At 43.5% G+C, this 14,297-nt stretch overlaps 1 protein-coding gene across 1 annotated transcript; it reads right to left on the reverse strand.

Moving 5' to 3' along the window:
* Nucleotides 1-6,865: 6,865 nt before the first annotated feature.
* On the reverse strand, nt 6,866-10,078 carry LOC311119386 (acyl-coenzyme A thioesterase 1-like). The gene is made up of 3 exons (XM_084194093.1): nt 9,352-10,078; nt 8,548-8,753; nt 6,866-8,010 (listed from the first exon to the last, which is right to left on the reverse strand). Exons 1-3 carry the CDS (start codon nt 9,893-9,895, stop codon nt 7,396-7,398), a joined length of 1,365 nt encoding a protein of 454 aa, XP_084050219.1. The 5' UTR covers nt 9,896-10,078; the 3' UTR covers nt 6,866-7,395.
* Between the last annotated feature and the right edge of the window lie 4,219 nt (nt 10,079-14,297).

Consider the following 14,297-nt stretch of genomic DNA (forward strand, 5'->3'; position numbering starts at 1 on the left):
ACAGTAGAATATTATAGAATACATTATATACATATGAGATGAGTAATGCAAGATATGTAAACATTATCACAGCATATACTGTACAGTATATTATTATTATTCCTATTCTCAGACGTAGAGGATTTTTAATTCCTCCAAGCACTTTAGGAATTGTGCTTGGATCTTCAACGAGGGGAGTAGACGACCAGTCATCCTCTCTGTCAAAATCTTTAACGTCGCCCCGTCTCTCATTCTCTATATAAAAATAATACACAAATATTAATATTTGCTAAATCAAAACTAGCTGTTTGAATGTTCTTATGAATTGCTGAATACCATTCATTAGCAAAAAAAATTGTACACCTCACATTTTCCTATTGGCCTGTGGTGTGGAGTGCTGAACTGGTCATCACTGTCATCTGTCCTGTGGGTGATAATCTGCTTCGTCCCCTGGCTTGAAGGCAACCCACTTCCTCGTGTCTTGGACGTTGTAGACACGTACTGTAGGTGTTCCTCAAAATGTGTAGCTGTATACCCACGTCCACAGACCAGCCATTGGTCCCAGGACTTAAGTACATGAAGGACCTTGACAAAAAAAAGTGGGATATCTTCTGCATGCACTATATCAAGGATAAAAACAATCTCCAACTTTGTATGTGGTGCTGTCAACTACGATTCTGTTATTTTTTTTCGAGACAAGTGATCAGTTCTTTCAACTGCCTGAAGTCTTGAAAAAGACACTTCTGTACATGTATCAGGTGATACATCAGTGGCAAATGTTGCTATAATGAAATTCCACACTGGTGCATCTGGTTTCTCTTTGCAGGTGAAAGAGTAATATTCTGGAAGTTGCATACAACAGATGATAGGCGTTTGAAATACAAAATGTTTGGCCTCAAACCGAATGCCCAAATTCACTAATAAGGATAACACACAAGATAGTGCTCTTCGGGAGTCCATTTGCCTGGGAAGAGGATCTGGAGCTCTGTCAAAAACTCAGAGAGCACTGAGTACGCTGCTGCTACTCTGTTAATTATTTATGCATAGTCACTTTAACTCTACCCACATGTACATATTACTTCAACTACCTCAACTAGCCGGTGCCCCCGCACATTGACTCTGCACCGGTACCCCCCCCCCTGTATGTATAGCCTCCCTACTGTTATTTTATTTTACTTCTGCTCTTTTTTTCTCAACACTTTTTTGTTGTTGTTTTATTTTACTTTTTTATTAAAAATAAATGCACTGTTGGTTAAGGGTTGTAAGTAAGCATTTCACTGTAATGTCTGCACCTGTTGTATTCGGCGCATGTGGCCAATACAATTTGATTTGATTTGATTTGAGTAAAGGTGACCAAGCCAACTGGACTTGATTTGTGGGGCTAAGACAATGTCACAAATCCCCCCAGAGAAGCAGGTACAGATGCCAGTGAGGGCTATCTTGGGGAACAAAGCTGCCGATCAGAAGAGGCAGAAGACGGAAGAGAGTCCACTTCCCCACTGCTTTCCCTGGCAGCATCATGGAGAGGTTTATTCTTCCTGTCATTCTGGCCCAAGCGAAATTCTTCCAATCGAGATTTGAACTGCTGAAGGCTCACAGTTTTCTCCCTGTGGAAATGTTGCAGTATCAACTTAGTTATGTGTGGAATGGTGCCCTCCAAAACATCATGGGAAACGTGTCAGAAACCACAAAGGTGTGGTAATTCATCAACAGGACAGGGTACCGTCACACCATAGAACGTTTTTTTCTATCTTGGGTGGTCCAAGTGACCCTTTGTGAAGGGCAGCTGTGCGCAACACACAGGAATCTTCATCTATGTGGGTTGTTATGTCCTCATGGTGGCACAGACAGTACCAGCAAATTCTTCTATTGCTGAAGCTAGTGGAGGATCCAGCCAGAGAGTGAGATGAAAGGTTGTCCGACGCGATAGATACACGTGCCCCTTTGATTATATGTTGTTCGCTGTCAACGTTGACAGTGGTCTCAGAATAGATCCATATCCATATTTCTGAACAAACATATTTCTTACAAGAATGGCAACATGGATATAGTTTTGACCTATACTTTGGGGGGATGATTCACAAGAACAAAAAAATAAAAAACTCAATATTTTGTGCTTCAACTTCCTTGGTGGATTGGTATGAGCTAATAGTGCCCAACTGGGTTGGTAGATGCCAGTGGTGCCCAACTGCGGGGCCAGTCTCTTAGCTAGGATGGGGTGTTCAAAGGTGAATGTGAACAGAAAATATTTGGAATTACGATCTAGCAGTTATATTAGCCCTGCCTGAGAAGCATTTGAGGCCCATGTTTCACCCTTGGACCTTAGGGAATTCCTCTTTGGTCTGATGGTAGCTGCAAGGGTTTCTGATGTGGAAGGCCAGGGTTCGAATCCCTGCAGTGACAGACACATGAGAAACTCTAAAAGATAAGAGTTTTCAAAAGTAATAATGGTCTGATAAAATGTGCTTCTGCTGGACACTTAATATAAATGTGTCTTAGATATTTCATGACTAAGACAAGTTGAAAAGATCATTGTGTAGTCTTGCTGATATTGGTGCCGTTTGGTACAATGCCAGTATCAAATCCTGACTGATTGGGCTGAAACTTTATTGGGTCAAACTGGTTTTCTCAAACAATGTTTGGAAATAAACATTGCTACATTTAATTCTTAACTAACAAATGCTATAATTAGCATATGAGTTTTGTCTCACAAATGCATTCCTAGCGAATGAAACAGAGACAACAACATTGGACTTCTGGAAACAATGGGGCAAACTTTAGAAGATTAACTTGATCAGCTAGAAAACAGATTGAGACAAAATAATATGAGAATATTGTCCTTACCGGAGGACGAGGAAAAAGGGGACCTGATACCGGAGGAGCTTGGCGTGGATGTGTCAGCGGAGGATCTGGAGCGATGCCATCAGATTGGCGTGAAGCAGAAGAGCACTAAATACCCTCACATGGTCATTTAAGCTGTGGAACTATCAGACCAAAGTCAACATTCTGAAGGCACAGGGGGGAAAGGAGATCAAAGGTCCGGGGCCAGTCCATTTGATTTGTCCAGGACCTGTCTGCTAGACTGAGGAAAAAAACGGAAGCAATTATTTTCGATCAGACAGTCACTGGAGGAAAAAAATAATCAAGTCTCAACTCTGATTCCCGGCAGTACTGTGGGTGTGGAAGGGAACACAGAGAATGGAGTTCACAAGCGCTGATGAAGCCCTGAACAAGCTGCAGGAAACCTTTCCAGTTGAAAGAGAACCCAGTGCCCTGAGGAGAAGCAGAAGCAGAAAAATACAGATAAGCACACTATGCTACATACAGTGACGCCCAAGACCAGCTTATCGTAAATTGAGACAATATTCCTTCCCCCTCCCCCCAATACAATTTAGACTCTATTGTCCCCCAAGTAACTGTTCTTCTCTAGGAAGTAACGAGTTAGCCGATGCCAATGAGATACATGGACACTAAAAATACAATATAAAAAGAGGAAATATAGCATGTAAGTCAATAATTGTCAATAATTGGATGCGTGTATGTGGGCGAGGGGGTGTGAGTGGGTATGTGTCTGTGCATATGAAAGGGAGAGTGAGGGAGGGTGAATGTGTGGGTATGTGTCTGTGCATATGAAAGGGAGAGTGAGGGAGGGTGAATGTGTGTATACAAAGTCTGAAGGTGGTTTTAACCTTTAACCTTCCAGACTTGGAATTGTATCAATTCGCTACCCAAGGCTTTTACTCGTGACATATAGTTAAATGCACTAAAGAGGAACAATGGGTACATATTGAAGATGCGAATGCTCAGCCCCAGAATATTTTTACGTGTCTATTTTCAAAGGATAAAGCTAAGAACATTAACAACTTCATAGTTAAGAACACTATGACAATATGGAAGAAAATTAAACATATTTCACAAGAACCAATATCACTCCCTAAAAACACAACCTTTCACTGATAAATTGGTCCACATGGAAAACTAATTGACTTGGTAACAGGAAATAAATTGATTTCCATAATAGAATTCAAAAGTAATTTTGGACTGATCAATGTAGAAAGTTTCAAATACATGCAACTTAAAAATGACATATCACGAAATTTCGATTTGAAATCTTTTGGACATCAGAGCAACCTTGAGGGAATCTTATTTGAGTCAGAGAAGGATATTCATATGATAGGGATGATATACCAAACCTTACAGAGAGCATATCCAACTGACAATCTCTTTGAAAAAAATATAAACTATTGGAACCAAGAATTAAAAAGAACTGATGTTGGCACAAGATAGAAGGAATGTTGCAGCATAACTTACGTAATTACAGTTAACGAAGATTTACGCTTAATCCAGTATAAACTAATGTATAGAATGTATTATACAAGAGACAAAATTCACATATTCTACAACACAACGGTAGAGTCATGTCTCAAGTGTAAAACTAATGATGACTCAATAATCCATGCTTTCTGGGAATGCTATGAAGTCAGGAATTTGTGGGCGGAGCTAGGAAGTTGGCTGTCAGAAGTATTACAATGTAAATTTACTTTTAATCCATCTGTCTGCATATTTCAAGACATGGCATATGGGGGTGTAGTGAGATACCCGATGGGCTGGACTATTCCCTTCTCATCACTCATCTTGAAAAAAGGTATACTATAAAGTCATCTATTCCCTGTGAAGTGTATCTGGACCTTGCTATAATGCACTTTAAATATTTGATCTATTTACATTTACATCATTTAGCAGACGCTCTTATCCAGAGCGACCTACATTTTTCATACTGGCCCCCCCGTGGGAATCGAACCCACAACCATGGCGTTGCAAGTGCCATGCTCTACCAACTGAGCTACACGGGAGACCTTGCTATGATGCACTTTCAATACATTTTGAATTGCTGGGGAGAAGCCGGATAATCTGAGAGACATTATAGCTGTGTGGGATAGGCCACTAGAGTAGCTGTGTGGGATAGGCCACTAGAGTAGCTGTGTGGGATAGGCTACTAGAGTAGCTGTGTGGGATAGGCTACTAGAGTAGCTGTGGGATAGGTTACTAGAGTAGCTGTGTGGGATAGGCTACTAGAGTAGCTGTGTGGGATAGGCTACTAGAGTAGCTGTGGGATAGGTTACTAGAGTAGCTGTGTGGGATAGGTTACTAGAGTAGCTGTGTGGGATAGGTTACTAGAGTAGCTGTGTGGGATAGGCTACTAGAGTAGCTGTGTGGGATAGGCTACTAGAGTAGCTGTGTGGGATGGGCTACTAGAGTAGCTGTGTGGGATAGGCTACTAGAGTAGCTGTGTGGGATAGGCTACTAGAGTAGCTGTGTGGGATAGGCTACTAGAGTAGCTGTGTGGGATAGGCTACTAGAGTAGCTGTGTGGGATAGGCTACTAGAGTAGCTGTGTGGGATAGGCTACTTTTGCTCTGACATGCACTGTCACCTGTGGGACCTAATATAGACAGGTGTGTGGCTTTCCAAATCGTGTCCAATCAATTGAATTTACCACAGGTGGACTCCAATCAAGTTGTAGAAACATCTCAAGGATGATCCGTGGAAACAGGATGCGCCTGAGCTCAATTTCGAGTCTCATAGCAAAGGGTCTGAATACTTATGTAAATAAGGTATTTCAGTTTTTTATTTTGTAAATTAAAATTTGCAAACAAGTCTAAAAGCCTGTTTTCGCTTTGTCATTATGGGATATTGTGTGTAGATTGATGAGGATTTGTATTTATTTAATCCATTTTAAAATGAGGCTGTAACGTAACAAAATGTGGAAAAAGGGGAAGGGGTCTGAATACTTTCCCAAGGCACTGCATGTTCAGGGAACTGCCCTTTTTCTAGGCCACAAATTGATTTTGACAAAATAATCTGTGTGGCCCTCCGTTGATTTCTAAATTCCGACGTGGCCCTCGAGCCAAAAGGTTTGCCCACCCCTGGTTTAGAGGCTGCTAAGGGTTGGTTCTGAATGACAAAGGCTATTACTGCTGAAATGTTGGTGCAGGTATAAATCACAGGAGCAGCCTGTACACTGTGCATATTAGTCTTTCTTTATGCACATGTAAAGCACACACAGGGGGAGAACCGTGTGATCCGCCTAACAGACCTTTACATCTGGAAATAATGTTATTGTTCCAGATAAAAAAATATGAAAACGTGGTGCAGAGAGGCAGTAATTGGTTCCTGGTGGTGTCTCTGTCTCTCCTGCAGAGCTCTCTGTTCTGAGCTGCAGCCAACATAACTGACAGTCACAGGGAGGGACACTCTCCCTGACACTTACCAGTCCACAGGGAGGGACACTCTCCCTGACACTTACCAGTCCACAGGGAAGGACACTCTCCCTGACACTTACCAGTCCACAGGGAGGGACACTCTCCCTGACACTTACCAGTCCACAGGGAGGGACACTCTCCCTGACACTTACCAGTCCACAGGGAGGGACACCTACACTACCTCCATTTGTTCATATCTCTCTCTCCATTTGTTCATCTCTCTCTCTCTCTCTCTCTCTCTCTCTCTCTCTCTCTCTCTCTCTCTCTCTCTCTCTCTCTCTCTCTCTCTCTCTCTCTCTCTCTCTCTCTCTCTCTCTCTCTCTCTCTCTCTCTCTCTCTCTCTCTCTCTCTCTCTCTCTCTCTCTCTCTCTCTCTCTCGCTCTCTCTCGCTCTCTCTCGCTCTCTCTCTCTCTCTCTCTCTCTGCAGCCTGCCTCAGCCTCACCACTGAGTGCCACATCACTGTCTGTCTCAGTAGCCTTCTCTCTGTAAAGCAAAGTTATGTGAACCCGGTACCGCAATATTAAATACTTTCAATCAACTCTCCATGTAAGTCTTTAACTATTCTCTTACTTGATACCACAAAACTCATCATAACATGGAATTAAGCAACATTAACAAATGTCTTCACACCGTAAAATCATTTATGATCTTAAAAAGGCATATAGTATGGTATGTCCCACAGCAGACCAAATAACACCAACTATTGTTAACAGATTCCAGTTCAATAAAGCACAGCAGCACACTCACAGGTTCATTCATCATACTCGTCTCCTATTGGATATTTTAGTTGCGTTCCAGGCTGACTACATTGCATTAACCAATGGTTGTGTGCCACGTCATCGACTAAACTGTCGGGCATCAGATTACTATATGATAATAATAATAATAATAATATGCCATTTAGCAGACGCTTTTATCCAAAGCGACCTACAGTCATGCGTGCATACCTTCTTTTTTTTTTTTCTTTTTTTGTGTATGGGTGGTCCCGGGGATCGAACCCACTACCTTGGCGTTACAAGCGCCGTGCTCTACCAGCTGAGCTACAGAGGACCACCCATGATATGATATGATGTGGTTAGCTGATATGTTAAATATCTATCCAAACGTTGAGATCTGGCAGGCGTCTGCAAAGAACACAGCCATTCTCTTAGTGTTACAGCCTGGCTTTGGCTTTCTGGGCAGTGTTGCTGCTGTCCTTCAGGTGTGTCCTGAAGAACTCCTGGACCCTCCTCCACAGGTCCAGCTGAGCCTCATGGTTGGCTTTAGCCTCTCCCCCAAACACCACCACTTTACCCAGCACAGCATGGAAGCCAGAAGGGTAGTGGGGCATGTAGGGCACCTCCAGGAAATGCCCCGCCCTGGGGTACGTCACCACCTCAAAGTTCTCCTTCCCATGATGCCTCAGCTGGGCGGCGGCCTGCTGGGCGAAGAGACAGCTGTTCCAGTTCATGTCGTCCTCAGAGGCAGCGAAGAGGAACCTAGAACCGGAACGTTCTATCGGGATCACGGAACCGCGGTTCCTTTCTGTTGTCTGAGCCGGAATGGTGTCTCGGATGTTGAGAAGGCTGGACGGTGTGAGGGTGATGTTCTCTAGGACAGGCATGAGGGGAGGGATGACGAGGTCTTTGTAGTGCAGTGGTATCATGACATTAGCGTTGCAGCCATTGATCCAGGCTGTCGCTGAGACGCCAGAGAGAAAAGAGGCCATGGACAGAGCCAGTTCGCCACTCTTAGAGATGGACAGGATTCCTATTCCTGGACCCTGGACCTAAAGGAAAATACAATAATATGCCATTTAGCAGACGCTTTTACCCAAAGCGACTTACAGTCATGTGTGCATACATTTTTGTGTATGGGTGGTCCCGGGGATCGAACCCACTACCCTGGCGTTACAAGCGCCGTGCTCTACCAATTGAGCTACAGAGGTTTGCTAAGAGACTTAAAATCATTACAGACAATCAAAGTAAACTGGTTTTGACAAAGCAATAAATAGAGGATTAAACTGAACACATGAAGAGTGTTATGATGTTATGTTGCCAGTGTCATGAGTTTGGCTGCTTAGTTGATATGATGTGTAGACAAACAGCAGCCACTAGATGGCAGCAGTTACACAGCTAACAAAATATTGAAGTCCAGTGAGAGGAACCTCAACGTGGCATTTTTCTTTTGATAGAACAAATAGGCCATATTCACGACGCGTAAGAGTGCTCGACATTATATGGACACGAAGAGCCTGATCCTAGATCAGCACTCTTAATCCGAGATGCTTTATGAATACGGGCCTTGCACACCTTCCTACACCAACCTGTGGCTGTCTCCTCAGGAATGTGATGGCCTCTTCAAAGTACTCCAGGTCTAAGTTTTTGGACATGGTTTTGGGCAGGTCCTGGAAGCCATAGTAGCCCAGCGCCAGAACCACAAAGCCTTTGTTAGCCAGCAGACTGGCCCGGACCTCGGATATACCTCCACCCAGAGTATACACATCCAGTATACCAGGAAATGGACCTGGCCCTGAGGGTGGGGCAATAGGAGAGGGGGAAGAGGGATACCTAGTCAGTTGCACAACTGAATGCATTCAACCTAAATGTATCTTCCGCATTTAACCCAGCCCCTGTGAATTAGAGAGGTACGGGGGGCTGCCTTAATCGACATCCACATCATTGGTGCCTGGGGAGCAGTTGTTGGGGGTTAATTGCCTTGCTCAAGATTAATGTGCGTGTAATGGTGATTCAAACCTGCGACCTTTCGGTTACTGGCCCAACGTCCCCTGCCAAGAAATAGCGAGAGATTGATAAATGTATGTACATTCTGTTTTGTGTGTCTATGATGCAAAGTTGTGTAGCCTAATACAAAGCCCTATACTACAAGTGTAATTTTTGTTTTTCTGAGGAGGACTCACAACATAATGTTAAGCACACTTTCAAGCATCTGTGCGAGATAAAAGATAGATGAGAGAAAGATGCGATAGGAGAGAAATTAGAAACTACATACAATTCAGAAATGCATGACGAAACTGGGGACAAATGCAATAGAAAGCTTGTTGTTGTTGTTGTTGTTGTTGTTGTTGTATTGATCACATTAATGGATAAACCAAGCCTACACAACTAACCCGGTGGTAGAAAGAGGGTTCCCCGAATTCTCCCATTTTTCAAGCCCAACGGTATCCTCCTCATCCCTTCCGTCATGAACTGCCTCTCGTTGGTCTTTGATGCCAAGATCTCACCTGTGTCCTCATGCAGCGCGTCTACATCAACCATAATTGAACCCAACACATTCTTTTTCAATAGTCTGCTGTGTGGAGTCTCGGGCGTCATGGCCCAAAACAAGCCCATGGGTTCAACTCCTGTATAACTTCCGCCCAACGAGGGAGAGAGGCACAGGTCCACCTGTCCTTTAGAATCTGCGGAGTACAGAGCGGAAGCTCTGAAGATGATCCCTTTATCGTCCCTGAGTTTGGACCTCAACCCCACTTTCTGGTGCGGAGAAAGCCCATCTACCTTCACGTGCACCGGTTCGTCGAATAAACAGCGAGGGCTGGGGAGAAGCCGGACGCGAACCTGTTGCGAAATCGACCGCATTGATGTTGTGTGAAACCGTAGAAACGATGGTTTTGTTTTTGAGAGAACATCCCGACACCACCATTGGGCAAACATGACTCCAACTATTTTTATTTTATTTCCAAAAGAATGCCAGCAACTACTACCGTCGCTGCACTTTGTTCAGTATTTTTCCGTTGCGATACTTTCAGCTATAATATTAACTTGACACAGCCTCCAAGATAACAAACCGTTGTTTTCAAAGTCATCTATTTAAGGTCAAATGCGTCGATTCGTTGGGGCTGACAGTTTGATCGTTTCTTCTTCTTCTTCGTGGCATCCAATAAATGTTGCTTTACCGCCACCTACTAGACTGGAGTACAACTCCCTTATACTTTGCCTGAAAAAATAAATTAAATAAACAAATCCCTACCATCTAACACTACACTCACAAAAAAAAATATATATATATATATCAAATAACACCACCCTACTCCACTATTTAAATGTATTTAGTCCTACTTCAGGCCAACAACCTGAAAGGATGGAACACCACCACTTAACACACCCTGTAACTCTACTGATGTCAAGTCTCGCACACCCAAATCCCTCTCTGCAGCTGCCACCACAACCTCTATTTTCTGCGACTTACGTTCCATCCCTGCAGTACAGTTGATAACCATTGCTATAAATGCAAAAAATCCAATCTTACTGAAACATATATCACTTGTTGGCCTATCCCTCTGTACTGGTACAGATCTACTACTCACACCACTCCTCTCAGGACCCATCTTCATGTACTTTCTTCACTGCCTCAGCATATGACAACTTCTGCACAACTCTAACCCTGGAAACCTCAACCTGCCTCTCTCGCACGGGACATTTCTGATCCCCAGCCCCATGGGCACCCCTATTATTAACACACACCACTACTTTCCCCAATGCTACACATTCCTTCTCACACCTAGGAACCTCCCTCCTACACACTGCTGCCACATGCCCATAAACTTGACACCTGTAACAACGTAATGTATTCTTCCTTCTTCTTCTGTGGGTTTTATGGCGGACTACAACCCAAAAAGGTGTACAGTGGGGGAAAAAAGTATTTAGTCAGCCACCAATTGTGCAAGTTCTCCCACTTAAAAAGATGAGAGAGGCCTGTAATTGTCATCATAGGTATACGTCAACTATGACAGACAAATTGAGGAAAAAAAATCATGGCACCTGTTTGAACTTGTTATCAGTATAAAAGACACCTGTCCACAACCTCAAACAGTCAAACTCCAAACTCCACTATGGCCAAGACCAAAGAGCTGTCAAAAGACACCAGAAACAAAATTGTAGACCTGCACCAGGCTGGGAAGACTGAATCTGCAATAGGTAAGCAGCTTGGTTTGAAGAAATCAACTGTGGGAGCAATTATTAGGAAATGGAAGACATACAAGACCACTGATAATCTCCCTCGATCTGGGGCTCCACGCACGATCTCACCCCGTGGGGTCAAAATTATCACAAGAACGGTGAGCAAAAATCCCAGAACCACACGGGGGGACCTAGTGAATGACCTGCAGAGAGCTGGGACCAAAGTAACAAAGCCTACCATCAGTAACACACTACACCGCCAGGGACTCAAATCCTGCAGTGCCAGACGTGTCCCCCTGCTTAAGCCAGTACATGTCCAGGTCCGTCTGAAGTTTGCTAGAGTGCATTTGGATGATCCAGAAGAGGATTGGGAGAATGTCATATGGTCAGATGAAATCAAAATATAACTTTTTGGTAAAAACTCAACTCGTTGTGTTTGGAGGACAAAGAATGCTGAGTTGCATCCAAAGAACACCATACCTACTGTGAAGCATGGGGGTGGAAACATCATGCTTTGGGGCTGTTTTTCTGCAAAGGGACCAGGACGACTGATCCGTGTAAAGGAAAGAATGAATGGGGCCATGTATCGTGAGATTTTGAGTGAAAACCTCCTTCCATCAGCAAGGGCATTGAAGATGAAACGTGGCTAGGTCTTTCAGCATGACAATGATCCCAAACACACCGCCCAGGCAACGAAGGAGTGGCTTCGTAAGAAGCATTTCAAGGTCCTGGAGTGGCCTAGCCAGTCTCCAGATCTCAACCCCATAAAAAATCTTTGGAGGGAGTTGAAAGTCCGTGTTGCCCAGCGACAACCCCAAAACATAACTGCTCTAGAGGAGATCTGCATGGAGGAATGGGCCAAAATACCAGCAACAGTGTGTGAAAACCTTGTGAAGACTTACAGAAAACGTTTGACCTGTGTCATTGCCAACAAAGGGTATATAACAAAGTATTGAGAAACTTTTGTTATTGACCAAATACTTATTTTCCACCATAATTTGCAAATAAATTCATTAAAAATCCTACAATGTGATTTTCTGGAGAAAAAAAATCTCATTTTGTCTGTCATATTTGACGTGTACCTATGATGAAAATTACAGGCCTCTCTCATCTTTTTAAGTGGGAGAACTTGCACAATTGGTGGCTGACTAAATACTTTTTTTCCCCACTGTATTGCAGCCTCCAACTGTACAGGTTGAAACCAAAACAAGGTAAAAAGAAAATCCATACGTAATAGGGAAACTAACTTAATCCACACAAATAAAAATAGTACATTGACAAAACAAAACTCCCACTTCTTCCTTCTTTCAAATCTCCGTATCTCCCTTCTCAGGCATCTTGCTAGTTCCTCATTCAGGAGCGTGTTCCTACATGCACACTAGCGCCCGAGCCGGGAAGTGCATTCCAGCACCAGCTAGAGCAGGGTGATTAGTGAGGGAGGGGAAATCTGCAGGCAGGAAGCACCACCACACAACCACAGGTAACCATAGCCACAGGGAGTAGGGGTGCTGAGGGTGCTGCAGCAGCCCCTGATCAATTACAGAAAACATTTATATAATAATAATATGCCATTTAGCAGACGCTTTTATCCAAAGCGACTTACAGTCATGCGTGCATACATTTTTTGTGTATGGGTGGTCCCGGGAATCGAACCCACTACCTTGGCGTTACAAGCGCCGTGCTCTACCAGCTGAGCTACAGAGGACCACCAAATATAAAAAGTGTATCTATTTTAAAATCCCCACCAAATTAGTGCACTAGGCCTTTATTGCTCTTGTATTAGCAGAGAAAAATACTTGTCAGCAGAGCGGGGAGAATCCCCCCCTTCCCCTTTGACAAAAAACTTCCTCTGCACCCCCACCCCAAAACATCTTCCCTCAGCCATGCTGTAAAAATAAAGAACATTTGTCTGCATGTAAATTATTCTGGACTAAGACGACTGTGCTCTAGCTTCTTCTATATGTGCACCTCAGGAGACCGTTGGATGATATTTTCTGTTTAACACAATGCAATCACACAACTTGACGCAGCCATAGCTTGGTAAAATCAGGTGTACTCTGGAAACTGTAGTCCTCTTAATTCAGCAATTCACCAAAGTGTTTTTGATTTTGCTTTATTTTTTAGTTCTTGAAGACTGATCACACCAAAACAAAAAGACAACGGTTAATCAGACTTTGGTGTAGGCTACAGTACGTTTTGGGATGCAAGAGAAGCAGAGACCATTTGAAAGTCAACGCTGTCTCAGTCTGCCTTGCAAGATGGTCTGGAGTATTTGTTTAAATCCAGCTCATGCAAACAATAACAGTAAAAATAGAATGACAAAATAAATAAAATCCATAACATTTATATTTGATCAATACTCTAGATTTGGAGGGCCACTGTACATACTAGTGACAACTGGAAACCAGAATAGTATTGTGCCTGTGAGAGGAAGCTACTAGAACAAGGTTCCTCAAATGGAAACCAGAATAGTATTGTGCCTGTGAGAGGAAGCTACTAGAACAAGGTTCCTCAAATGGAAACCAGAATAGTATTGTGCCTGTGAGAGGAAGCTACTAGAACAAGGTTCCTCAAATGGAAACCTGAATAGTATTGTGCCTGTGAGAGGAAGCTACTAGAACAAGGTTCCTCAAATGGAAACCTGAATTTGGCCCGCGGGTGGTTTTAGACCCCTTGACTTTTTCCTAATTTTGTTAGGTTACAGCCTTACTCTAAAAAGGATTAATTTGTTTTTTTCCCCTCATCAATAAACACACAATACCCTATAATGACAAAGCAGAAAATCTTGTTTCTCATGGTCTCAGAGTCTTTAGGTGCCTTTTGGCAAACTCCAAGCGGGCTGTCATGTGCCTTTTACTGAGGAGTGGCTTCCGTCTGGCCACTCTACCATAAAAGGCCTAATTGGTGGAGTGCTGCAGAGATAGTTGTCCTTCTGGAAGGTTCTCCCCATCTCCACAGAGGAACTCTAGAGCTCTCTCAGAGAGTGACCATTGGGTTCTTGGTCACCTCCCTGACCAAGGCCCTTCTCCCCCGATTGCTCAGTTTGGCCGGGCGGCCAGCTCTAGGAAGAGTCTTGGTGATTCCAAACTTCTTCCATTTAAGAATGATGGAGGTCACTGTGTTCTTGGGGACCTTCAATGCTGCAGAAATGTTTTGG

Source organism: Coregonus lavaretus (genome assembly GCF_964263955.1).
Source record: "Coregonus lavaretus genome assembly, contig: HAP1_SCAFFOLD_1534, whole genome shotgun sequence".
NCBI classification, from domain to species: Eukaryota; Metazoa; Chordata; class Actinopteri; order Salmoniformes; family Salmonidae; genus Coregonus; species Coregonus lavaretus.

Excerpts from the sequence above, each read along its gene's own strand:
- LOC311119386 (XM_084194093.1), bottom strand. The coding sequence starts at position 9,895 with ATGTTTGCCCAATGGTGGTGTCGGGATGTTCTCTCAAAAACAAAACCA. Across the intron at positions 8,754-9,351 it reads AACCCTCTTTCTACCACCGG|GGCCAGGTCCATTTCCTGGT; the intron begins GTTAGTTGTGTA and ends CCCCACCCTCAG. Across the intron at positions 8,011-8,547 it reads TCCTGAGGAGACAGCCACAG|GTCCAGGGTCCAGGAATAGG; the intron begins GTTGGTGTAGGA and ends ATTTTCCTTTAG.